The following is a 26,486-nucleotide window of genomic DNA, read 5'->3' on the forward strand; positions in this document are numbered from 1 at the left end:
TCCAATTTAGTGAATGCCAGCCCAAAAGCCAGTAGGACTGGATTAAATCTGTCTTTTTAAATGGAATTTATATAAAAACCCCTGTGAATTTAAGTATTATAATTCCCATTTTATAGATAAGAAAAAATATAAGGCAGGTTTGAAAGGGATCAACAGAGGAGTGATAGATTTTAATGGAGTGAATTGACTCCAGCAATGCTTAAACCTAGCTAACTCTAATTTATCCACAAAAATTGACAGGGACAGCAACACAGCAGCACAAGAAAGCAGGTAAGCCCAAAGTTAATGATAATATAGAATTGGAATATCCTATTTTGCCACAGGAATCTTAAAAATCAGGTATGTCTGATTCTCAAACTAATATCTAGAGATAAGATTAAGTGAGAGTTCTTTTCAAAAATGTGTTCTGCATACTGAGAACATACAGTGTAGTTTCCACCATGAGCAACAACCTGGGATTGAAAATCAAATGAATAGAATGGGAAGACAGACCTCTTAAAATCTGAACTCAAAGGTTCCTGTTTGTACCTAAGGATATAGAGAGATAGGATATCATTATGAAACAGTGTATCTAATTCTTACCATTAATAACTGGTGTGTAAACAACAATCCCAGCCAAGTTTGGGTCAGATACAGTTGTGTCCAGAATAAGGCCCCCGATGCTGAAAGAAGCAAAAGCATATAATTTAGGGAAGAGGAAAGGAAATGTACTAATTGGAAGTTGTTCTTTATATACAAACACCCCTATTTTTAAACATAAAATATTTAGACATTTGAAAAATTGAATAAAAAGAAAAAATATTCAAAGTAAAAATCACTGTCAAAAGCAAAATGGTGAAAACAAAACATGGCATAAGCTGTAACCCCACGTTTCAGGGCTCTCCTTCTGGTCTACATGTTTACATACGTTACACGTAAAAAGGAAAAAAGCATATACTTTAAGTGCATTAAAATGTCTGGAAGGACATGTAAGAAATTATTAACAATGTCCACCCCTACAGGTGACACTGACAGGAGACTCATGGTCATTTTGTATCCTTCTGTACTTATTAGTTTTTTAAAAACCATGTGCATTTATTACCCTTATAATTTAAAAAAAGGTTTAAAGAGTATCTTTTCATATTTGAAGTAAGCAAGCCATTAAAGAGATGACTTTTATTGTGTTAAAACTAGATATAGTAGATTACAGTGTCTGACCATTGGTAAATTAAAACAATGAGTTGCAGCCATAGAAAGAGCTGATCTGAAGAACAGAGGTCTGGAAAAATAACATACAGCTATACAGTGGCAAGATACACACTCTCAGTGTCTCAATGGAGCTTGGAGATTTTTTGGTTGTTTGTTTCCAAGACCATTAACAATTGTTTGTTTGTTTCCAAGACCATTAACAATTGGTTAACTTCAGTCTGTTGGTCTACGTACTATAAAACAGTGTCAGTTCCAGTATTTCATGGGATCCTGTTGCCAAATCTTCCAGGAAAATGCAATTCACGTTACAGAAAAATGAACTATATGCTGTCAGAGAACAGGGTTGATGGTCAACTATCAGATCAAATGTTCTTACCACTACCTGATAGTTAAATTAGGAAATTATTAAATCTTTACTATTTTAATTCTTTAATAATATAAATGAATGGCTAAATATGCCTAAACTGCTAGGAGTTCCCATTAAAAAGTATACTATAAAGTCTAAAAACAGTCATCCTTAGAAATATTTTACTACGTAATTTAAAAAACTATGTATTTCATAGAATAAACTAGTTATATGTCAAAGAATAAATCTCCATGCCAAAACACACAGATCATGCTGTGTATATAACATGAACACTTGCTAAAATAATTTTAAAATATTTTTATTACCCAGGTGATAAAAACTTATCATAGAAAAATTAGAAAATACAAACAAAAAGAAGAAAAATCAACCATAGGGCTTCCCTGGTGGCGCAGTGGTTGAGAGTCCTCCTGCCGATGCAAGGGACACGGGTTCGTGTCCCAGTCCAGGAAGATCCCACATGCCGCGGAGCGGCTGGGCCCGTGAGCCATGGCCGCTGAGCCTGCGCGTCCGGAGCCTGTGCTCCGTGACAGGAGAGGCCACAACAGTGAGAGGCCCGCGTACCGCAAAAAAAAAAAAAAAAAAAAATCAACCACAGTTACATCATTCAGGGTTATACTGTTACCATGTTGATATATAGCCTCCCAGACATTTTTAAACATATATATATATTTTAAAATAAATTTATTTATTTTTGGCTGTGTTGGGTCTTTGTTGCTGCACGCGGGCTTTCTCTAGTTGAGGTGAGCGGGGGCTACTCTTCGTTGCGGTGTGCGGGCTTCTCATTGTAGTGGCTTCTCTTGCTGTGGAGCACGGGCTCCAGGTTCACGAGCTTCAGTAGTTGTGGCACGGGGGCTCAGTAGTCGTGGCTCACGGGCTCTAGAGCGCAGGCTCAGTAGTTGTGGCGCACGGGTTTAGTTGCTCCGTGGCATGCAGGATCTTCCCAGACCAGGGCTCGAACTTGTGTCCCCTGCATTGGCAGGCGGATTCTTAACCATTGAGCCACGAGGGAAGTCCAAAACATGTATATTTTTAAAAATAAAAACTCAAATTGTAAAAGTAGAGTTCTTCACTTGTATTAAATTTGATTTTTATCAAACAAACATACGTGCATCATTTAAAAGGCGAAAGTACCACAAAGCTTATAAAATAGCCCCTAGCCCTAACAACACATCCTGCTCTCCACTAGCAATTCTTTTTAACTTCTTTAACTGTTTCTTCTGGCATTTAATCCTCTATTTCTAAACAGCATGTTTATACTATTTCTTGATTTTTAATTTTAGACATTTACCTAATGACGTCCACTATGGCAGGTGAGCATTTAGTCTCTCTTACCCTTCCCTCCCCACATTAGTCCCTTCACAATTCCCTTCCTTCCTCTATCCTGCCAATCTGGTTATATTATAATTTTTGGTGAAATATTTAGGTTTTACTTTATTTTAACAGTGAAATCATTATTCACAACTGGGCCACAAAGTGTGTTGAGATCTCCCCATTTGTACTGTTTTGCCTTGTTTCATATTTTTCTTAATTTTTTTTAGGTACTTATTACTAATTCAGAATCAAATTTGGAACAAAGTTAATGAATGGCCTCTGAATACATACTCATTAGGTAACCAATCAGTTCCCTTTTTTTTCCCTTAGAGACATTCCTTCTTAAGGTCACTGTCTTGCCAACCTGGACAGTTGCTCTGTAGGTCTGATGCTCAGCTGTCATTCTGTACCTTCCCTTCACCTCCCCACGATGGGTCTTGGTTTATGTACTATGACCAGGTCCCAACATTTCATGGGATCCTGTTGACCAAATCCTCCAGGAAAACACAATCTACATCATAGAAAAATGAACCACATGTTGTCACAGGTTTCCTCATTCCCGTGTCATCTTATTTCTTGATTATTTCCTCATTTTGATAGACATCTTCTCTCAGCTTTTATATGAGAGGGTATACGGGAAATAAATTTTTTGAGATCCTGCATGTCTGAAAGCTTCTTGAGTCTACGCTTATGTTTGCTTGATACAGTGAGCATGTTTTATGTTCAAAACAATTTTCCCTCAGAATTGTGAGGGAATCACTTGGTGTTGCAGCTGGACATCATTCCAATTCCCAATCCCTTATATGCAACTGGACTTTCCTCTCTGGAAGCTTTTGGGATTTATGATAATGTGCTTTGCTTGGGGTCCCTCCTACTCATTGTGCGAGGTACTCAGGGGGCCTTTTAAATCTGGAAGCCCATGTTCTTCAATTCTGGGGAATTTTCTTGTATTATTTCTTTGATAATTTCCTCTCCTTATTGTTTGCTCCGATTGTCCACCTCTTTGCTTTCTGGTCTACTTTCCAGGATAGTTCCTCAACTCTACCCTCAAGATTTTTCTTCTGATTCTTTTTGTTTCTACTATTTATACATTTTTATATTCCCAAGAGCTCTTCCAATTTTTCAAATCCTCCTTATTAGAAAATTCTGTTCTTACATTATAGATGCCATAACTTCTCTAATTTCTCTGAGGATACTGGTGATCGTTTTTGGAGACTTTTCAACTATGCCTGCAATTTTGGGGGAACGTTTTTGTTTTTTTTTTGTCTCTGTCATGTTAAAAGCCTTAACCAAATGTCTGGCGACCGTTTACTGTCTGCTCCTCCTTAAAGGATACTGCAAAGCATATCTGGAGCTCTCTGTGCACAAGCGCAGAACTTGTCAGCAGGCGGGCCTCACTGAAGAATGATCAGATGGGCATGTAGCTCTTTCACTAAAGGATCCACAGGGTCAGTTTTTGCAGGTTTTTCTTTTGAGCTGATGAGCTTCCCCAGAAAGGAATTATCTAATTTTTTGCCTGGGGGTAAAAGCCAGAGTGCCAGCATTCTATGAGAAAAGAAAAGGAAGTGGGATTGGGTTTTCATTGTTCAGCATGTAGACTTTTCCTTAATTCTTGTTTTTTATACAGTGTTTAATCCACAGCCTCACTGGTGCAGGTGATTCTAAATCCAGAGGCTCTATGATTTACCCTCTCCAGGGTTAATTCTTGTCTTCTATAGAATGGGAGGAGGCAGTCACCTGGGTGGTCAAGCTAGCAAAGGGCTTTTAGGTTCTAATTGCTTCTTACTTTAACTTTCAACCAATCCCCTTCATTTCAGCTTTCAGAAGTTCTTAGTGTCTCTAAATCCTCCACCTTTTGGGGTTTCTGAGGCTCAGTTCAGCTTGCTTCTTATCGGTGTCCCCTTGTCCTGCAGGCAGTTAGGTTTTAGCTTTTTTCATTCTGATAGTTCAGTTAACAACCATAGAACCGATTCCTATCTTACTGATATTGGTAAATCTTTCACCTACTGTCCTCTCTGCTCCCCTTCTGTTTTTGTGGTTGTATAGCTTTTTTATTCTTTTACTGTCATTTTAATAGCTTCAATAAGGAAGAAGATAAACGTGTCAATCTACCATCTTTAATAGGAAATTCATATTCTTTTCTAGCTTTCTCCTTTCACCAAATGTATAACGAACACCTTTCCACATCAAAGGAATGTTGCAATGCTACTCTTGATGGCTGACTAATATTTCATTTTGTGACTATGCCACAATTTATTCAATCAACATCTGATTGCTAGACATCTAAGGTGTTCTCTCTCTCTTGTTATTAAACATTCCACTGTGATGAAGATCCTTACAACTTAATCACTTGCATAGATCCATAATTATATCTTTAAGTCCTGTCGGAGTCCTAGAAGTGGCGTAGTCAAATGGTATGTACATTTCTAAGGTTTTCTGATACTTATCCGAGCACTTACTGTTCAAAATAAGTGATGTCCTTGTCAGGTTAAAACTCACACAGACAAAGACAAACACCACTAAATTTTAATCATCAATCTGGTAAGGATTTGGTTGGGGAAAAGTTTGAAACTGGTAGCAAATGAGGTTCCATACATCCACTGATTTCAATAACTCTTGTCACTATATCCCTATTACTTGGGATAATAAAGAACCGACTGTATAAAATGATTGACCTAAGAAATAAAAACAGGCAATTGGTTTGTTTTAATATATACATAGATACATGCATATAGAATAACTGCCCCCCACACGCACGCACAAACACACACTTTAATACTAACCTACTTATAACCATAGCTGTTATCACAGGCTCCCAGCCTGAGTGCAGAACCGTCCTTGTGGCTGGATGTTTGGCAGCTATTATAATCCAGATAGGAGTTAGAGCCAAGAAAAAGACACCAACTAATGGAGGAATGTAGTAATAGGTCTCTAAAATTCAAAAAGAGACAACATTTCAATCTCTCTTATAACCATATAGCAAATGTAAGTATTAAAAGTTTACCAGAAGATATGTTATCAAACACACTCATGCTATATACTTTCTATAAATTTCAAACAAATTGAAAACTATAGATAAGGTAAAAATGTTAAATAATGTAACTGAAAGCTAACACATTAATTCAACATTTATTGAAATAGTTATGTGACCTAGATGTGAACAACAACAGTAATAATAACAAGAGTAACAACAGTAAAAAATCTAACATTACTTGGCTCCTACCATTTTCCAAATATTGTGCTAAATGCTTTATGTTCATTGTCTCACTTAATTGTCCTCACAAGTATGAGGTAGAAACTCATTCCTACCTTATGAAGAAACTGAGGCTTAGGAGCTTAAGAACACCACTAAGAAACAGCAAGAATTGGGAGAAAATGACATCTGTCTGACACTGAAGTTAGTGCTCTTAACTCCAAACTATAAAGTCTAATAGGACATTGTTTTTACCCATCAGGATCTTATAGCACAAGCATTCCATGGAATATTGGCCAATGGATTGATAATAGATATCCTCCTAATTCTGAATAGTGTTCCAATATCCAAAATGAAATTGAAATACTAGGTTTAATAAACAGATTTCTTCACAAAATTACTCAGAACCTTTAATATGCAAAAATATGCAAACCAGAGTTTGGCCAGACTACTTAGTTTCACATCTGATGTTACAACTTACCTTGGACGAGAAATTTAACTTCTAAAAAGAAAAACAAATATCGTATATTAACGCATATATGTGGAACCCAGAAAAATGGTACAGATGAACTGGTTTGCAGGGCAGAAATAGAGACACAGATGTAGAGAACAAACGTATGGACACCAAGAGGGGAAAGTGGTGGGGGCTGGTGGTATGGGATGAATTGGGAGATTGGGATTGACATATATACACTAATATTGTATAAAATAGATAAATAATAAGAACCTCCTGTATAAAAAAATAAAATTTAAAAAGAAGAAATTTAACTTCTATAAATTTAAATTTCCTTATCTATAAAATGATAAAAATTATTATAACTATTTCATGGGGTTATTGTGAGTCTTAAGAGAATTAACACATGTAATTTAACTAGAATAGCACCCAGGCACATAGTTAACATTTACTGAACACTTACTAGCAACATAATCATCATTGCCATTGTTATTAGCATCTTTCTACTTGTGATATACTCAGATAACAGAGTGCCAGGATATTTTTTTATACCTCTCTGTGGTAGATTGCCTTACTTGATCATAATTATTCATTCTCTCCCCATTCTTGTTAATGCTTTCCTATAGAGTTTAGGAAAGCTTATTGACTTTGGGCTTGGCTATTTGTCTAGCTTTGTAGACATGATGTATGCCATCTCTGAGCAAAATCTGAAATGTGCTTTTGGAAATTACTAGAAGATTTATAAATATATGTAGATAGATAGATAGTAAACTGTTTTCAGACACTGACAACTGGTATTGCAGGACTGTGATCCCTGAGAGAGGGGAAAGAAATGAGATAAGCCCTACAATAGCCTGAGCTTTCTGACTAAAGGCACATTCCAGACCACAGCTCAGGAAGGGAGAATTTCAGCAGAGTGAGTCTAAGGCAGCAGGAATTTACAGGGAAGAACACTGGAGAAGAGGAAGCTATTAGAGAGGGAGCTTGCAAACTGAATACCAAGCCATGCATGCATAGGGTGAATTCCACAAGGCTAAGCCAAGACAATTGGGGATTTGTAAACTAAAAAAATTCCCAGAGTGTACAAAGGGCTAGAAGTCATTTGAGATCTAACCCCCTAGATAGGAGCGCCTCTTTGAAAACTGAGAACATTCAGTGGAGACCAAAGAAGGGATACTTCTTAGTAGTAGGGCTAGCCCTATTGTAATGTCTACTCTAGATCTATTCCACAATGCAGGGTACTAGCCACTATATGATCACAGCTAGATCTAGTCCAGTGAAGCTTAAAACCAAGCCCTGTAAGGCTCAAACTAATCCACAAACAGCTGCCTACAAGAAAAAGGTCCATGAAAACTGTAAGATGCTGATGAAAGAAACTGAAGACGACACAAACAGATGGAAAAATATACTGTATTCTTGGATTGGAAGAATCAATACTGTTAAAATGAGCATGCCACCCAAGGCAATCTACAGATTCAACACAATCCCTATCAAATTACCAATAGCATTTTCCACAGAACTAGAACAAAATTTTTTTTTAATTTGTATGGAAACAGAAAAGACCCCAAATAGCCAAAGCAATCCTGAGAAAGAAGAACAAAGCTGGAAAAATCACACTCCCTGACTTCAGACTATACTACAAAGCTACAGTAATCAAAACAGTATGGTTCCAGCACAAAAACAGACGTATAGATCAATGGAACAGAATAGAAAGCCCAGAAATAAAAACATGCACTTATGGTCAATTAATTTACAACAAAGGAGGCAAGAACATACAATAGAGAAGAGACAGTCTCTTCAATAAGTGGTGCTGGGAAAAGTGGACAGCTACATGTAAAAGAATGAAATTAGAACATTCTCTAACACCACGTACAAAAACAAACTCAAATGGATTAAAGACCTAAATGTAAGACTGGATACTATAAATCTCCTAGAGGAAAATGTAGGCAGAACACTCTTTGACATAAATTGCAGCAATATTTTTTTGGATCTGTCTCCTAGAGTAATGGAAACAAAAACAAAAATAAACAAATGGGACCTATTAAATTTAAAAGGTTTTGCACAGCAAAGGAAACCATAAACAAAACAAAAAGACAACCCACAGAATGGGAGAAAATATTTGCAAATGATGTGACTGACAAGGGATTAATTTCCAAAATATACAAACAGCTCGTATAGCTTAATATCCAAAAAACAAACAACCCAATCAAAATATAGTTAGAAGACCTAAATAAACATTCCTCCAAAGAAGACATACAAATGGTCAACAGGCACATGAAAAAATGCCCAACATCGCTAATTATTAGAGAAATGCAAATCAAAACTACAATGAGTTATCACCTCACACCAGTCAGAATGGCCATTATTAAAAAGTCTACAAATAATAAATGCTGGAGAGGGTGTGGAGAACCAGGAACCCTCCTACACTGTTGGTGGGAATGTAAATTGGTACAGCCACTATAGAGAACAGTATGGAGGTTCCTTAAAAAACTAAAAATAGAGTTACCACATGATCCAGCAATCCCACTCCTGGGCATATATCCGGAGAAAACCATAATTCGAACAGGTACATGCACCCTCAATGTTCATTGCAGTACTATTTACAATAGCCAAGACATGGAATCAACCTAAATGTCCATCAACAGATGAATGGATAAAGAAGATATGCAATGGAATATTATTCAACCATAAAAAGAATGATATAATGTCATTTGCAGCAACGTGGATGGATCTAGAGATTATTATACTAAGTGAAGTAAGTCAGAGAAAGACAAATATCATACTATATCACTTATATGTGGAATCTAAAAAAATGATACAAATGAACTTATTTACAAAACATAAATAGACTCACAGACACAGGAAACAAACTTATGGTTACCAAAGGGGATGGAGGGGGGAGGGGTGGGGGGATGGAGGGGGAGAGGGGTGGGGGGATGGGGGGAGAGATAAATTAGGAGTTTGGGATTAACATATACACACTATTATATATAAAACAGGCAAACAACAAAGACCTACTGTATAGCACTGGAAACTATACTCAATATCTTGTAATAACCTATAATGGAAAAGAATCTGAAAAAGTGTATATATATATATGTATGTATGTATGTATATGTATAACAATCACTTTGCTGTACACTTGAAACTAACACAACACTGTAAATTAACTATACTTCAATCTTTTAAAAAAAGCAAAAAGCAGAACAAATACTCTGTAAGGAAAAAACAGTCAAGCACTTAACATTACATTCACAATGTCTAACATCCAATCAAAAATTATTTTTAAGAGTTTGAAATTATATTTGGTTGCATTTATAAACCTAGTTAAATACCAGGAAATATTCTATTTACTTTAGACATTTCACTTATCTCACAAAAGTTTCCTAGTACTTAAAGTAACCTTTCTAAATCTAATAAATTATATGTACAAATATGGTGAGTCTTATGTTTTCATAAATATTCATGCAATGTATATAAATTTGGTAAGATTTCTATTTAACAATCACAAGAATAAATTAATTACATAATCATTACTTTTAAAATGGAATCAGAAGACTGGCATGTTACTGTAATGGGCTAAGTAACAAGTATATTTAAAAATGTGTACTGCCTCTTTACCATAAAATCATTCATACCATAAATTTGATTCTCAAATATTTTTATACTTAGTTCTAAATCTCCCTAGGGTTAAAAGTTGCCTACCCATTCTTGAAACAGTTGCATCATCCCAAGACATTTTTGGTAATATCATTTTAGCTGATCGAGCTTTTCTTATTGTCAGACATCTCAGCCAGGACATTCCTGCATTTTTCTCAAGGACTCTAATACACATTTTGTATGGTAGGGAATTCATAACTTAAACACAGAGTTGATCTCACAGTCTTTGTAGCCTACAGCCTTAGATTTAAGTTAAATGTTACTAAATTTTTCTGATGTCTCACAAAATTCTTCAACTGTTATTCACACCCTTCTCTTGGACTGAATTTTATATTTTATCATTTTAACATATTTAAAAATCTCCTCACCTATGATTAAGATGTTTAAATTAAATAGAAACTCAATTTTTTTCAAATCAGGTAGGAACAATTACTATAAATATTAAAATAATACCCAAACAAATTTTACACTCATGGTTTTAGCTGGATTTGCCAACACATCTTCAAAATAATTGTGCTAACAAAATTCATTTAAATATTTCCTTCCATTTAAAGGGACATAACTAGTGCTACATATAGAGTCATTTTCTCCATAGCTTTTTAAAACATGAAGAAACTTTTATTGGATGGATTTCCAGTTCTCTTTGCTAAACCATTAGATAGGGATAAATAACATTCCAATTAGGAAGCATTCTTACCTCCTAAAACAACTAAGGTTACCAACAATCTCTTTATAGACTCAAACAGCAAACTAAAAGCATTAAAACCCACTAAACACAACTGAAAAGAACTATTCTGCTAGGTTGTCTTAGTATTTTCATCTTCAGGTAAAGAGAGGAGCACCATGCCAGGCTTTTAATTTATTCTCAACATCACATCTCTGGAAGGACATCCTAAGTTGAAGAAAACGCTCACCATCCTAACTCCAGAATCATTGCCCTGGATTGTCAAAGAGGGGGAAAAATTTCTCAGGAAAGAAATAAAAAATAATGAGTGGGCAGTTCCTCAAAAAGTTAAAGAGTTATCATATGATCTAGAAATTCCACTCCTAGGTATATACCAATAGAGTTGAAAACATACGTTCACACAAAAACATGTACGACAATGTTCAAAGCAGCATTATTCATAACAGCCAAAAAGTGGGTGCAACCCAAATGTCCAACTAATGGTAAATGGATAAACAAAATGTGATATATCCATACAATGGAATATTAGTCAGCCATATTATTAACCCATACAATGAAATATTATTCAGTACTGCATGGTATTCAGAACTGATTTATGCTAAAGCATGAACCTTGAAAACGTACTAATTGAAGGAAACTGGATATAAAAGGTCACATATTATATGATTCCATTTTTTGAAATGTCTAAAATAGGCAAAGACAGAAACTAGATTAGTGGTTGCCAGTGCTGGGGGGAGGGTGGAATGGGGAGTGACTGCTAAAGTTTCTTTTTGGGGTGATGAAAATGTTCTGGAATGAGATAATAGGTTTCACAATCTTATAACTATGCCAAAACTACGGAATTGTGCACTTTTAAAAGGTGAATTGTATGATGTAATTGAATTATATCTCAATTTTTTAAAATTCCCACAATGAAAAAAAAAGGAGGGGGTACTATACTCTTTAAAAATGTCAACGTTATAAAATATAAAGAACATACATATATTCATACAGACAGATGGACAGAATAAAAGATAAAGTAAATGGAGTAAAATGTTAACATTTGGTGAACATGGGTACAGGGTATACAGGGTTTTTTGTACTATTTTATTTTTGCAACTATTCTATAAGTTTAAAATTATCTCCAAATAAAATTTTTTAACATTAAAAAAAAAGAATGGGAAAACCATGGTAAAATCAAAATACCTAAAATGATTTACTGCAAATGTATTCAATTTCCTGCAAATCTAACATGCCCACTCCCACCAAATTAAATCGTATGTTTAATTGTATAGGACCCTCTTACCTTTTCCCTGGCTAAATTCTAATCCAATAGTTAGGTGGAAATTACAAATATACAAAAAGAGAAAGGTGCTAAAATATTCCTCTTTTTAGGATATATTGGTGTTTATAGATAATTAAAGAATTACTTTTAGAAAACCACTGATGACACAATCAGTGAGGGAAACTGGTTGATTAAAAGCCAACCATGAACTTCTGCATTAATATCAAAACCTAAAAGTGTCTGCCTTCTAAATTAAATGACCGTTTTTAATACATTTAAATGACCCTAGTCAAAATAATATTTTGTATTAATTTCTGGGGATATCATCTTGTGTAATGTGGTAGGATGAATAATGGTCTTCAAAGACATCCACATCCTAATCTCCAGAACCAGGGAATGTTACCTTATATGGCAAAAAGGGGCTTTGCAGATGTGATTAAGTCAAAGATTTTGAAATAGGGAGATTATCCTGGATTATTTGAGTAAGCCCTAAAGTAATCACAGGTGTGTACTTATAGGCAGGAAGTAGACAGGAATTTGACTACAGAAGACAAAATAATGTGACCACAGAAGCAGAGATCAGTAATGTGGCTGCAAGCCAAGGAATGCTAGCGGCTACCAGAAAATGAAACAAGTTAAGGAACGATTCCCCCTGAAACCTCCAGAAGGAACGAGCCCTGCCGACATCTTCATTTTAGCCCTGAATAACAAACTCATTTTGGACTTTGACCTCCAGAACTGTACGAAAATTAATTACTGTTGTTTTAAGCCACAAGGCTGTGGTAATTTGTTACAGCAGCAGTGGAAACGAATACAGGACTATAGATAAAACTGTAGAATTTTAAGCCTAATTAATGTCTGTGTACCTCGGTACTGATTCCATGATACAGGTAAACTACAGAAAGGTAAGGATTAACACGGCTAAAGTGGTTCAAACTGCTATGATTCCACTTAACTGCGAAACATAACTGCCATCTTTTTGATTCATGGCTTTCACATTTATCTAGATTGTTGGTGGCATTTTGTAACTGCTGTTACATAATTTCATTAATAGCATTCATTATTTTCACCCTAAATTCTTCTGAAATATGTAGCTGCTATGAGTGACATTTTTATATATTGGCTGTTTGTGTGCAAACAAGAAAGCAATGGGCATGGAAAGTTGTAAACACTTTTTAAAATGCCCTTTATAATAACCATCAGAATTTCCTCACTAGACTGACCTTCTAGGAATCACTCTAAACTGAGATCATACGGTGCTACGGAACTCTGTAGAAGAGTGACATGCACGATAATTTTCCATTCTACTTACATCACCACATCAAGGCAGTGATACTCTAGAATGTTTTGTAAATATCCCTGTTAGTCTCCACAGGACCCAAGTAACAATCTGAGGCGGACTGTTACTGCTCTTAGAGCTTATTGCTTCTTAGGCCATCTTTTTAAAGTTAACCTTGAGGAATGAGAAATGAATCAACATTTTGCTTCTCAGATCTTGACTAAAGAGAGAAAAACTGATAATTTTTCAAATCAGTATATATCATGTACATACAAGAATTACATAGCCATGTAGTTATAAAAAATTGAAAAAGAGTCTTTAAAATCCTCTTAAAATTATGCATACAAGAAAAAGAAAAGGCAACAATCATTGTGTACAGGTATTTCAGTTACTGGCCCAACGTTAGATCCTTATAATAGTTTTAAAAATAACTACATGTTTAAAGATTACCATATGGATGAATAAATGCCTTTATACTTTCTCTACAAGTCATACCTAAGCATATCATAATCTAGAGCTTAGATTACTCTCTAAACTGACTTTCTATTTCCTCTTCTATTTTCTTTTTTTTTTAAGATTTTTTTTTTTGATATGGACCATTTTTTTCTTTAAAGTCTTTATTGAATTTGTTAGAATATTGCTTCTGCTTTATGTTTTGGTTTTTTGGCTGTGAGTCATGTGGGATCTTAGCTCCCCAACCAGAGATTGAACCTGTGTCCCCTGCATTGGAAGTTGAAGTCTTAACCACTGGACTACCAAGGAAGTCCTTCCTCTTCTATTTTCATTTGAAATAGATTTTTTCTAGCCACATGTTGCCATTTTTATTTTTTTATGGTGATACTAATGTCTAAATACTTTCTGCTAAGGCAGTATACTCTATTTTCCTAATACTATGTCCTCATTGAAAGGATCATTTTTTTCATTACAATTTATTATGTTATTGGACAGGTACTGTGGCAAAGTCATTTAGAGGGATAACTCTCCTTCATTTTCCATACATATACCACTTCCTAAATAATTTCTATTCACATTAATTGGATAGCTTTCAAAAGGAATAAAACATTTGGTGAAGTGCTATTTATTTAACATCCACTATGTATATGGCACTATGGAGTCAACAAAACAAATAAATAAAATAAAGACACAGTTTTGTCCTCAAGAGGCTTATACCATCATAAGGGAAGATACTACATTTACTTAAAAAGCTATAATGACTGGCCAAATATAAAGAATGACTTAAGAGAAGTGTCAATAAAGTGCTATAGGAATTCAGAGGAGAAAAAATTACCTAAGATTAGGGAAATATATGAATTTAGTTTTGAAAAATGAGGATTCTGACTGGCCTTCATGGAGGAGGGGAATGACATAAGAAAGAAAAGACAAAAATCACAGGTGGCGTATGAGAATCAGTAAATGGCTGAGTTTGGCTGGAGTACAAGAAAGGCAAGAGGTACAAGAAAGGGAGGAGCAGGCAGGAGCTTGAGAAGGAAGACTCCAGGAGGCCTGAACACCAAGTTAAAACTTTAACCTTGTTCACTAAGCAATAAAGACTTCCTCTCAGGGTGACTACAAAAATAAAGTCAGTAACCGTAAACAAAGCTTTGTTTCTTTTGTCCTTTTTTGGAGAACTGGAGAGGTGAGAAGGGGGGAATTCCATATTTACTTCAGATATCAGAAATCAGCACGTTTTATCAGGAGTGAAAGAAAGGTAGCACACTGAATGAATGTAGAGTGAGCTTGTACCGAAGCTAACAGAACGCCAGCGGAGCTGTTCAGTCATTTCTGAATATCCAAAGCTCTACGTGAGGAGTTAAGTGAGACTTTTCTCAATGTCCAATTCTTTGAGAGCCACATAATTCATGGCCTCTATTTATAACCAAAGTGTATGGCTGCCATGAAATCCTCTTTTTATCTCTAAAGACAGCTAAGTATTTCCAATATAGTTCAGGAATTGAACACTGTCTCCAAGAGCTAGGCATCCCACTCAGCAGGATGAATGGGACCTTGGAATTTAAATATGCCCATGCCTAATCTCTGTGTTCAGAATACCTCCAATAAGAGGCTTCCAACTGCTGGTCCTATGAGGCCCCCTAGTGCTCAAAATGCAAACACTTTATTGTAGAAATCCAAAACTGGCACTTCAGAAACACCTTTAAATTAACTGAGGAATCAATCAGTAGCCCATTAAAAAATATAATTTTAGGGAAACAAATGATACAGACGAAATGTAAAAGACCCTGTTTTAATTAATTCATCTTGAATTACTGTGAGTCAACTTTCAGAAGACAAGTAAAGGCCTAGAAAAGGCTAAGCAATATTTAAAAATAAAATTATTTCACAAAATTATGGTCTCATTACATTTCACTTTTCAAATTTCCTGATCTAGTTAAACTACTGATATATCATCTGTAACACTCAAAATATTGAAAGCTTTAGAGAATAACACATTATGTTAAGTCTTTTATAAGTTTATCACTTGTGTAATTTTTAAAAATAAATTCCTCAGAAGTTGATTTATCTTATGGAATATCGTAATAGTCTGTATCATTATAACAATTGTCATATTTATTATGGTAACATTCTTCAATGGCTTCAACTTGTGGAGACATCCTGGTATTTGGCAGGCAGCTGACATCATGGTAATTTAAGTACCCAAGTCTGCAAATAATACACTTTTCTTTTTTATGGGAACAAGATCTTACATTTGGGCCATTGATCATTTACTGTCTTCCACCTTACTTCAACTAGACACATCTTATCTTCTATATGAGAATTTTCCTTTAACATACATATCAAGTCTTAATGAGTATTGTTTTTATGTCATTAAATAATTTATGGTAATTTTATATACTACATGAAACTTCTCTTGATATCTCCAAAAGTAGTAGAAAATGACTGCCTTTGACAGGTTAAAGCCCTCTCTTTAGTTCAAAAACATTTATCTGAGACTCTTACTTCTACAAACCAAATATACTTTAGATTTATTCTAAAGTATACCATAAATCTGTCTAGAATCCATGAAAATATATGAGGATATGTGATTAAATGTTTGCTTCTGGCTTGGCTTATAAACTCTCTCTCTCTTTCTCTCTGTCTCTCTCGCTCTTTTTTTTTTTTTTTTGTATTACTGTGGGTTTCTGTTTTCTTTTAATTTTTTAAAAATTTGGCATCAAAAAAGATGAAACTACAACCAACTTTTAGCACTAAACCTATGCTCACAAATCATATACATCTACATTGACAATAGCCACACAGTATAAATTTGCATTAAAACAATCCATTACATTCTATAAATACCCTATTACTATTATCAGGAATCACATATATAAGATGACTCCAAATTCACACAGCACTCAGGCTCATTTTCATGGTGATTTTTGGTTGTTAGTATTAATTGCCACGTTGGTTTCTGAAAGGTGGAAAAATCACTAAATTTCAAACTCCACCATAACCTTATGTTTTGAGATAACAGTGCAACACACATATCAGAATCCTGTGGGTTGACCCATCAGTGGCTACACATTCAGAGGAAAGGGCAGAATTCATAGACTATGACAGATCTGTGTTCAACCTTCCTACCACCAGTGGGTAACACACATAACCTTTATGATCCTCAGTTTTCTCATCTGAAATTAGAAATGATAATCCTTATCTTTTGAGTTTTAAACTCTTTAAGAAGAGAAAAATATGTGAGAACCACAACACATAGTAGGTGTACAACAAGTAACAGTTATTGTTCTAATCAGCCTCAACTACAGTTCTAACACAGATGAAGGCCACCACGGAGTCATGACATTGCTGCAACAATATTTATTTAAAGAGACTTTGAATAATGCATTATAGTTAATTTCAAGTCAACTTACCAAGACAGGAGTACAAACCCTGACTTATCCAAGCTAATATGGCAAGAGTTATAAGGTCGCCAAAACTAGCAGCAATGGGTGTAGCAACATTATCGGGATTTATCCCAGTCTTCTTTGAACCAACGATAACCCCAACCATTATAATTCCTAGAAAAAAATAAAGCTCATTACTTTTTCTGCTATAATTTAAAGAAAATCAATCCCCCGAAATATTGAAATACATAGGCTAGACAAAGAGTGTATCACTTCCGGTTAGACTGCTTAGATAAGCTGACTAAAGCAAACAAAACATTTTACTTGAATGCTTTGGCAAAATGTCTTTCAACAAATTCCAAGTGGGGATCACAAAAGATCTGAGAAGTTCAATGCTGCATTTAGAGACCTGAAGAGCTACTGTAAAATAACATTAAAGTTCCAAATTTAGTAACATGCATGTCTTAGATGTAATGTATTCATGTGTATCAAAGTCAAAGATTTTATTTTAACCCTCAAATAAAGTATGAAAATGTCAAAGAAAGGTGAGTCATACTTAAGGACTTCCCTGGTGGCACAGCGGTTAAGAATCCACCTGCCAACGCAGGAGACACGGGTGTAAGCCCTGGTCTCGGAAGATCCCACATGCCGCGGAGCAATGAAACCCATGCACCACAACTACTGAGCCTGAGAGCAACAACTACTGAAGCTCGCGCACCTAGAGCCCATGCTCCGCATCAAGAGAAGCCACCGCAATGAGAAGCCTGCGCACGACAACGAAGACCCAATGTAGCCAAAAATAAATAAATTTAAAATAAATAAATAGGTGAGTCATATTTATACACATAGCAATTGGGAAGAAGGCCAACAAAACCAGATTTGTTTACATAGTGGTAGCCAGAAATGCTTGCTTCATTTTATTATTAAAGAGTGTTGAAGTATTAAGAAGAGGGAAGTAATTAAATTTTGAACACTGAAGGCCAGAATACAAGAAGCAGTCTTTGTAAAGGATATTCTTTAAACCCCAAGTTTCTGTCTATGAACCTATAACAACAGAAGATGAAAATGTGACTGTGTACTTATACTTTTAAATCCTTATATTCTTTTTTTTTTTTTAATTTATTTATTTATGGCTGTGTTGGGTCTTCATTTCTGTGCAAGGGCTTTCTCCTGTTGTGGCAAGCGGGGGCCACTCTTCATCGCGGTGCGCGGGCGTCTCATTATCGCGGCCTCTCTTGTTGCGGAGCACAGGCTCCAGACACGCAGGCTCAGTAGTTGTGGCTCACGGGCCTAATTGCTCCGCAGCATGTGGGATCCTCCCAGACCGGGCTCGAACCCGTGTCCCCTGCATTGGCAGGCAGACTCTCAACCACTGCGCCACCAGGGAAGCCCTCCTTATATTCTTGAATACAGAAATGGGAGAAAAATGATAGCATTACAGCCATACCCGATTATATAGATTTTCTCATGCCAACACATTTAAGAGGATGCAGGGCAGAGAATATTTAAGATTAGTTCATTTATGTGCTAACCATAAATCAATATGGAAGCCTAAATATGGCTATAGACAAAAACCAGAATCTCACTGCATTTTTAGACTGAAAATGACTCTAAATGATTTTATTCTAACATACTCACTTTATAGATAATAAAACTGAGGTCCTAGGAGTAGGTTTAAATTCTTGCATAAGGTCCCATAGCTTTTAAGTAACTGTTTTTTCTACTACCCCGTAAAGCCAAATTACTGAAAGCAGAATTTTTGTTCAATGTCTCACGTCTTATATTCTGTAGGCTTTTTCAATCTATGGACTTACCTTTTCCATAATATCATTGTAAACAGAAAAAAACAATAGCAGGAAAAAAACTTAAACATATTATACAATAATCAGTCAAGATGTGATCATATAAATTTTTTTTTCAAAATCAGCACATTTAAAGATCAATGTGGAAAGTTCTCCTATGAAAGAATTCTGTCTATAACTTTCAGCGGAAAACAAATATTTTGCCATCATGGACCAGTGGAAAGAGCTGGGAGGCAGGAAATGGGTTTTAATTATGATTTTTCTGTGAACAAGCTGATGAAATTGGACAAGTCACCTTACCTAAGTCAGTTTTCTCACCTACAAAAGGTGGTCAATAGTATCTGCTCTACATATATAAAGGTCAGATTATCATAAAATTAGAACACACATTATTAAAAGAAGGCTAACAAATATATTTTAAAAATCTGAATTTTTATGGTTTTAAAAATCACAGGCAATACAAATACTTGTTAGTCTGAAAAGTTTTAAACAATTTTTTCTAAATGAAACAATATTAGAGAGAAAACAGAAGCAAATGAGCCTAAAGAAACAGAGTGCTAATGCTTTAACACTTTTTTTTTTTTTACCAGAAATTAGTTTCCCAATAGCATAACTTCACTATGCTTTCACCAGTGTTAACACTATTCAATTCTAGTAATTCTATTATAAAGACAAGAAACTACCCCTGGTACAATTTAAGTACTAAAATAAAATGCTTGAAAATATTTTGGTAGACAGGTCTTAATTTTAATAAGAGCTTCTAAATTACCAGAACCTAGCTGAAAAAGTTAGCTTTGTTGTATGATCACCTGAGAGTAGAGTGTTCCGTTTTTAACCTTGCTGGGGATCTAAAATGAGAAGATGGCAATTATAAAATAAAAATTACCAAGTCTTTATGATTACTGTTCCATAATAAGCTAGTTCTCTAGTGTAAAGTTGATATTAATAAATCAATATAAAGAATGATATCCCAACTAAAAAAATGATAATGTAGTTAAACGTTAAAACCTTCTGGCTCTTTAACATTCTATAGCCGACAATATGCTGTGTTAAGCATATGGTTATACTTGTATTGCCACAGAAACAGTAAAGGAATTTTTTTGAAATCTGAAACTTTAAAAAATTTCAAGAGGGACTGCTTTTTTTAAAAAAAAAAATTTATTTATTTATTTTTGGCTGTGTTGGGTCTTCGTTGCTGCACGCGGGCTTTCTCTAGCTGCCGTGAGCGGGGCTACTCTTCGTTGTGGTGCATGGGCTTCTCATTGCGGTGGCTTCTCTTGTTGCGGAGCACGGGCTCTAGGCGCACAGTCTTCAGTAGCTGTGGCGCGCGGGCTCTAGAGCGCAGGCTCAGTAGTTGTGGCGCACAGGCTTAGTTGCTCCGCAGCATGTGGGATCGTCCTGGACCAGGGCTCGAACCAGTGTCCCCCGCATTGGCAGGTGGATTCTTAACCACTGCGCCACCAGGGAAACCCAGAGGGACTGCTTTTAAAACTCAGAATTCCTGGAATACTTGTTACTCAAATGACAAGCTGGTAAATCCTCTGCACGATTTCCAGACAGGAGATTCTCAATTAATTTAAATTACAGAAACAAATGAATATCTAGACTATTTTCCTGATCTTGTCTGGGAGCTGCACCAGGGGACCTAAAGCTGGGACACAACCTCAGAAAGCTTGCTCTATACTAAGGATTACGTATAATATATATAAATATATCTGAAATAATCTATTTAAAAAGTTTGTAGATAACTTTTCTCTGTTTTTTATAATGAACAAGTACCATTTAAATAAAAATAGTTAACATGGAAAATAAATAATTAGAAAGTAAAATATTATAGAGCAGACATTTATAAATTTACTTACCCTGCAGAAGAGATGCAATGAAGGCAGTTGCTACACTGCTAGAGCACAAAAGTATGGAATGATCAAGATAGTATTTTCCCTCTGGAATCCAGCCCAATATAATTGCTGCCACAGCTGCTAGAAAGCCAACTACTGTTGCTTGAACCTTAAAAAAGTTTTAATAAAATCCAACAGAATTATTCATTTTGAAAATGCATTTTTTATTTTATGATGTAAATATGCATACAAGGAGTCAGAAGAAAGTATTATATATGGTAATTGAGCTGCCTTACCTTTTGAAGAAGCTACTGTATTTTATTTTACTATTCCCTAAGGTGATGGGTTCTCAAAGTGCCCTGATCTGGCAGCAGTAGGTATGGAATGGGATCTAGGAATCTATTTTTAACAAGCACCCTAAGTGACTTTGATGGTGTAACCCACAGATCACCTAAAAAAATACCAACCTGAAGACTGAAAAGTACCCAATCCACATAACTGAAGTCTGACTCTAGACACAGTATTGGCAAAAGATTGGATTCTACAATCAAATGATAAGAGTTTGATTCCTAGCTATACCACTTAATCTTGTGGCAAGCTATTTAAATGTATTAATCCAACAAGCATTAATTTAGGATCCACTATGTACAAGGTGCTATGCTTAGTGCTGGGCTACAACAGTGGTCAAAATAGATTTATTTCCTGCCCTCACAGAGCTCTTGGTCAATGGGAGGGACAGACATTAAAAAATAACCTCACAAATAGTCACAATTGTCATTAGTGCTATAGAAACCTTAGCTCCTAATCTGAAAAATGATAATGATCATATCGAACATGAAAGGGTTATTTTGATATTTAAATGAATTACATAAATATATAAAGTACTTCCCACAGTGGTGGCACAAAGCAACCCTCAGGAAAAAAAAAAAAAGGCAACTACTTTTAGAATCCTATTAGTCGAATGCTAGAACTAAAAGAAACCCTGAAGGAATCTCCAGTTCACTGATTCTTAACTGTGTTTGTGTCATAGACTCCTTTGACAATTTGGCAAAAATTTTATAGATTCTTCCCTCCACGAAAACACAGATGCATTCAATATTTTGAGTAGAACTTCTGGGTGCTTAGACTCTCTGAAGCCAACCCATGTACTGGAACCCAGGGCTCCAGGTGAAAAACCCAAGTAGTCTGATCTTGTCATAGAGCAAATTAATGGAAAAGCCTGGGCCAGCAAGTCCAGATATCCTAGATTCCAGCCCCACATCTTTCATTACAGCAGATTCAGAGCTGAGAGTCAAGCTGTAAGCACCATTATGGTTGTACCAGTTGCTAAGATACTTCAGCATTCTCTTACTCGTTAGTAAATAATATGGTATGTAAAAGAAATAAAATTAATAATTTAAATTCTAGCACTGTGATTCCAAGGTTTTTCTTAGAAATAAAATATAGTGCTTTACTTCATGGAAATGAAATACAGAGCTAGGGAGCCTATGTAAGACTTATAGCATATGCACGCGTGCGCGCGCACACACACACACACCCCTGAGATAAATAAGTCCTATTCTGTAAACCTGCAAAGGAAATGCCCAGTTGTACGCAAGAGGAGAGCAGAGTCTGGGTTAAGGAGTAGCTGGGGAAGTTAACAGGAGCCATAAATACATGTGAGCGCAAGGCACATCCCTCCTGGTGAGGTAATGATTCTTCAGTGGGATTGGGAACTTTGCTTTATTTGACAATTTATGGACAGGTTGAGGTGGCCACTGTGTACAATTGTGAAGAAATCTGTGACAGATCATCTGCTTGGGATCCTATTTAATAGTCAGAAGAATACACCCCAGCTAATGCCAGCATAAGCCTCCTCTGTCCTTTCCATCACTCCCCACCTCTACCCTCCATAACTAGCCTCTAGTCGAAGGAACACTGCTAACCCATCCCATGCCCCTCCCCCACGCCATCTACTCCCTCACGAGCTTTAGCGGATAAAGCTTCAGAGATAGCACAACCACCACCCCCCACCTGACCTTGTTTTCTTCTCCCCTCTGCTTCTGTCCACAGGTAACTGGGCTCCAACCAGTTGCTGCCTCACTGGCTGGCACCGACTATGTCCTGATGGGCCTGTGTGGGGTTCCCTGTTTCTCATGCATCCTTGGTGGAGTGAGACAAAGACACAGACTTCAGGCTGTGGCAACTAGGATCAGTGAATCCCCCGGCCATCACTGGCTCCCATCCTGACCAACAGTTGTGGGGAGAGAGGATGACAAGGGAAGGGTGGAGACTAAGAGTGAAAGGAAAAATTAAAAGCAGAGATGGAAAATTATTAGAATAATTTGATGAATAATTTATAGTACAATTCATATAACTTAGTAAGAGTTTAGGGTATTTAAAGAAAAAAATGGAATATATTTTCAAATTTTAATTTATATATTAATTTATAGTTGTCTACTGGTTGTTAGATATTTTGGTTATTACTCCAGCATAGATTCCTACAGTTTTGAGTTGAAAAGGATCATGCATGTCTCTAGTGCAATACTGTGGAAAAGAAGAGGAAAATTAAGCACAGAAAGTTACATTAACAAAGGTTATATAGCTAGTTAATGTTAGAGCTGAGATTAGATACCAGATTTTCTTATTTCTAACCCTGTGATCTTAGAAGTAGTTGCACAGATATTTTTTTAAAGCCTATATTCCAAAATTTCCTTTATTTCTTTGTCTTTGAACATTACATGAAATAAATTGTTCGCCACATGTTCTCAACATTATGTCCTAGTTGAACTAACATTAAAATTAGTGAGCATTTCCTAAGCTTGCACTTGCTAAAGAGGTGCTAGGGGGCTGCAGTCTTGTGTCTTGGGGATAGGAGAGGGTAGTGGGAGAGAAAGAGATATTCCCCTGAGATTAGAAAGAACTGTAGGTAATCTATATATAATTCATGTATATGTAATTGACAATTTAATGTGCTCATTTATATTAACACTGATAACATTAACAAATTAAGGAAAATTCAGCTTAAACAAACATCTTACCATAATATATTTAAACAGCTGGGTTTAATTAAATAGAGGATTTACTTTAAAAAAAATCAAAGTAGAAAAACAGCACCTAAGCCATGAAGTGCTAAATATTTATTTGTACAGATATGAACTCAAATTCTGGCTCTATTATATACTTATGGTAGAAGAGATTTCATATATTTATTCTATATTTTGCATGTTATACATTTTTCATATTTAGACGAATCTGATCAGTTTCTAGGAAAAGAAAACTTTCAGAAGCCATGGGTATCCATTGATTCTATCACTTGTTCATAGTACCCAATTATTATTTTAGGTCCCCTGAAACAATTAAATGGTAGACTTAAGAGCACTAACATTTATTCCATTCTTACAGGTAAAGCTCAAGATCTGTAAACAAATATATGTATCACTTACCTGTTTTAAAGCCAAGTTGCCAATTATTAAGTTCCACTTTTCAATGGGTGAATCCATCTTCCCAATATTTACCTGTTAAGATGGACAGTTTCACGTATCACTGAATAATCCACATGCTCTGTACTCTGCTTAAACAGCACATGAAGTCTTAAAGCCAAAAATAATCCTTTCGTATACTCGATGAGCTCACATTGCACGTTAAATATAACTTTAAATTCACTACAAGTCTTGCATCTCACACTCAGCTTGCCTGGGACGTTTAGAAAAAAAAAAATTTTAACTTAATTACTAGCTCATAAGAACTAGTGGGCCAGTTAGTACTATCTACCTGCCCTCTGATGTTATTTTACAACTAACATCAAGTGTCATACTAACATGCCAAATTTTGTCTACTGAGGCCTAACATAAATAATTACATAATTTTTAGCTGCTAGCGTTTAATTCCACATCATGAAACTTATGTAATTTCAAGAATTATTGACCAAAAAACCCAGATATAAATAAATTATTCATATGTACATAATTTATATTTGAGTCATGACTAAAATTGTTATCAATAAAAAATTCATTCAGTTCACATGTGAATTTTGATAATGTACTTCACTATTAAAATGTATACATCTGTTGGCTAAATCGAAGAAGAGCCTCCAAAAAATAATATTATTATTCACATATTCAATTGCTCTGTAAGCTAAATCATACTTCTCAACCACTTAGGATTCAAAAAAGGTATATCCCAAACTGATAAGTTTTTTCTAATGCAGACATTTGGAAAGCAATAATCATTAAAAATATACTAAGCCAGGTTTCAATTACTCATTATATGGTTGTTCACTGAAGACAGATGAATGGGTAAAGTGGGAGATATATAAGGGTAATTATTTATGGGTAGTTAACCATGGACAAACTAGAGTTTAGTTCACTGGCTTCAAACCAACAGGTTAAGTGCTACATCAACACTTCCTGTATCAATCTGGAAAACATTCTATTCTCTAACTTCACTCTCGACTGTAGTCTCAAAGTATCAAGCAAATGCACATATTAAGATTTCTCAGTGTTTCAGAATAATTATTCCTGCTGTCTTTACTTGTATTATTTCCTTCCTAAGCCTGAAAGTCTAAATCATTGATAAAATTTGTGTTTGCAGCTCTAGCAACCTGAGTCTCTGCTCTAGGGAACAAGGTACAAGCAATGTTTAAAGAGTGAACCTATCTTGGGTTTAGTGTTCAAGAAATAGGTATGAGAGAAATTACTTTTTTATAACTTTTAGAAAGATGTCTGTAGGTATAGGAAGCAATCTAAAATGATTCTGTGAAGAAGTACAAGATGTCAAGACTCCACGACTGCTTGATGATCAATGGAGACACACATTCATCATGGTCTAGGAAAAGATTAAGAAAGGTGAAGATGACAGAATGAATGAGCACCATGAATTAGGTAAGCAGCTGTGCCAGATTCACTTGCTATCATCACTACCAGTGATGCCTGCAGTGACATGCCTCAAAATTCCCTTCTCTAGAGCTTCAGCTTACAGGCTGCCAGTGAGAAGAACTGGCCTAAGATTTGAAAGGCAGAAGTGAAGGAGAGGCCATTATTTTTGGAAGGTCTCATTGGTCAGATACAGTAGCATCCAGATCTCTTCACTACAACGCACCCATGGCTTTCTTCCCCTACTCCAGTGCTTCAGGTTGTTTCTCTGATCCTCCTACTTCAACTTCTCCCACATTTGTGTAAGCCCAGATTGGTCTATTAAACTCCTTATTACCACAATACATAACATGGCTCTGTTTTTCTGACCAAACCCAACTGACAGAGCAACTTCACACTATTCAGTTAATTGTATTATAAATGATGATGGTCACAATCTCTAAGTCCCTTCCAGTCTAGGAGTCTCTGAACCTGTAATCCTTTTAGTGTAAGATAAATAATAAATAGCAAGGTGATATATGATGTGAAATAAAATATATTTCATATTTATGAAATATAATTTATGATGTGAAATTTAAAAAGTAGAATATATTCACAAACAATAACTTTTTACAAAGAAAAGACTTTTAGAAGAATTTAAAAAAGAAAATAAAACTAGAGAAATGTTGACCCATTTCCATAGTTAGGAAAAACAGTTATGGTATGGGCATTAGGGTGGGGTATGGCAAGACACAGAAAATTGACCCTAGTTGCCTC

The 26,486-nt window shown here is 35.6% G+C and overlaps 1 protein-coding gene across 6 annotated transcripts in view; it reads right to left on the reverse strand.

The window, feature by feature from the left end:
- SLC41A2 (solute carrier family 41 member 2) overlaps window positions 1–26,486 on the reverse strand; it is a 129,285-nt gene that overhangs the window by 49,307 nt on the left and 53,492 nt on the right. For all 6 annotated transcript variants that reach the window (XM_033427576.2, XM_033427579.2, XM_033427577.2 and 3 more), the window contains 5 exons: window positions 24,303–24,374; window positions 20,902–21,046; window positions 17,265–17,411; window positions 5,650–5,797; window positions 583–662 (listed from right to left, as the gene is read on the reverse strand). In XM_033427576.2, the coding sequence (XP_033283467.1) occupies window positions 583–662; window positions 5,650–5,797; window positions 17,265–17,411; window positions 20,902–21,046; window positions 24,303–24,374 (592 nt within the window). The remainder of the gene's footprint in view (window positions 1–582; window positions 663–5,649; window positions 5,798–17,264; window positions 17,412–20,901; window positions 21,047–24,302; window positions 24,375–26,486) is intronic.

The sequence above is a fragment of the Orcinus orca genome, chromosome 11 (assembly GCF_937001465.1).
Source record: "Orcinus orca chromosome 11, mOrcOrc1.1, whole genome shotgun sequence".
Lineage (NCBI taxonomy): Eukaryota > Metazoa > Chordata > Mammalia > Artiodactyla > Delphinidae > Orcinus > Orcinus orca.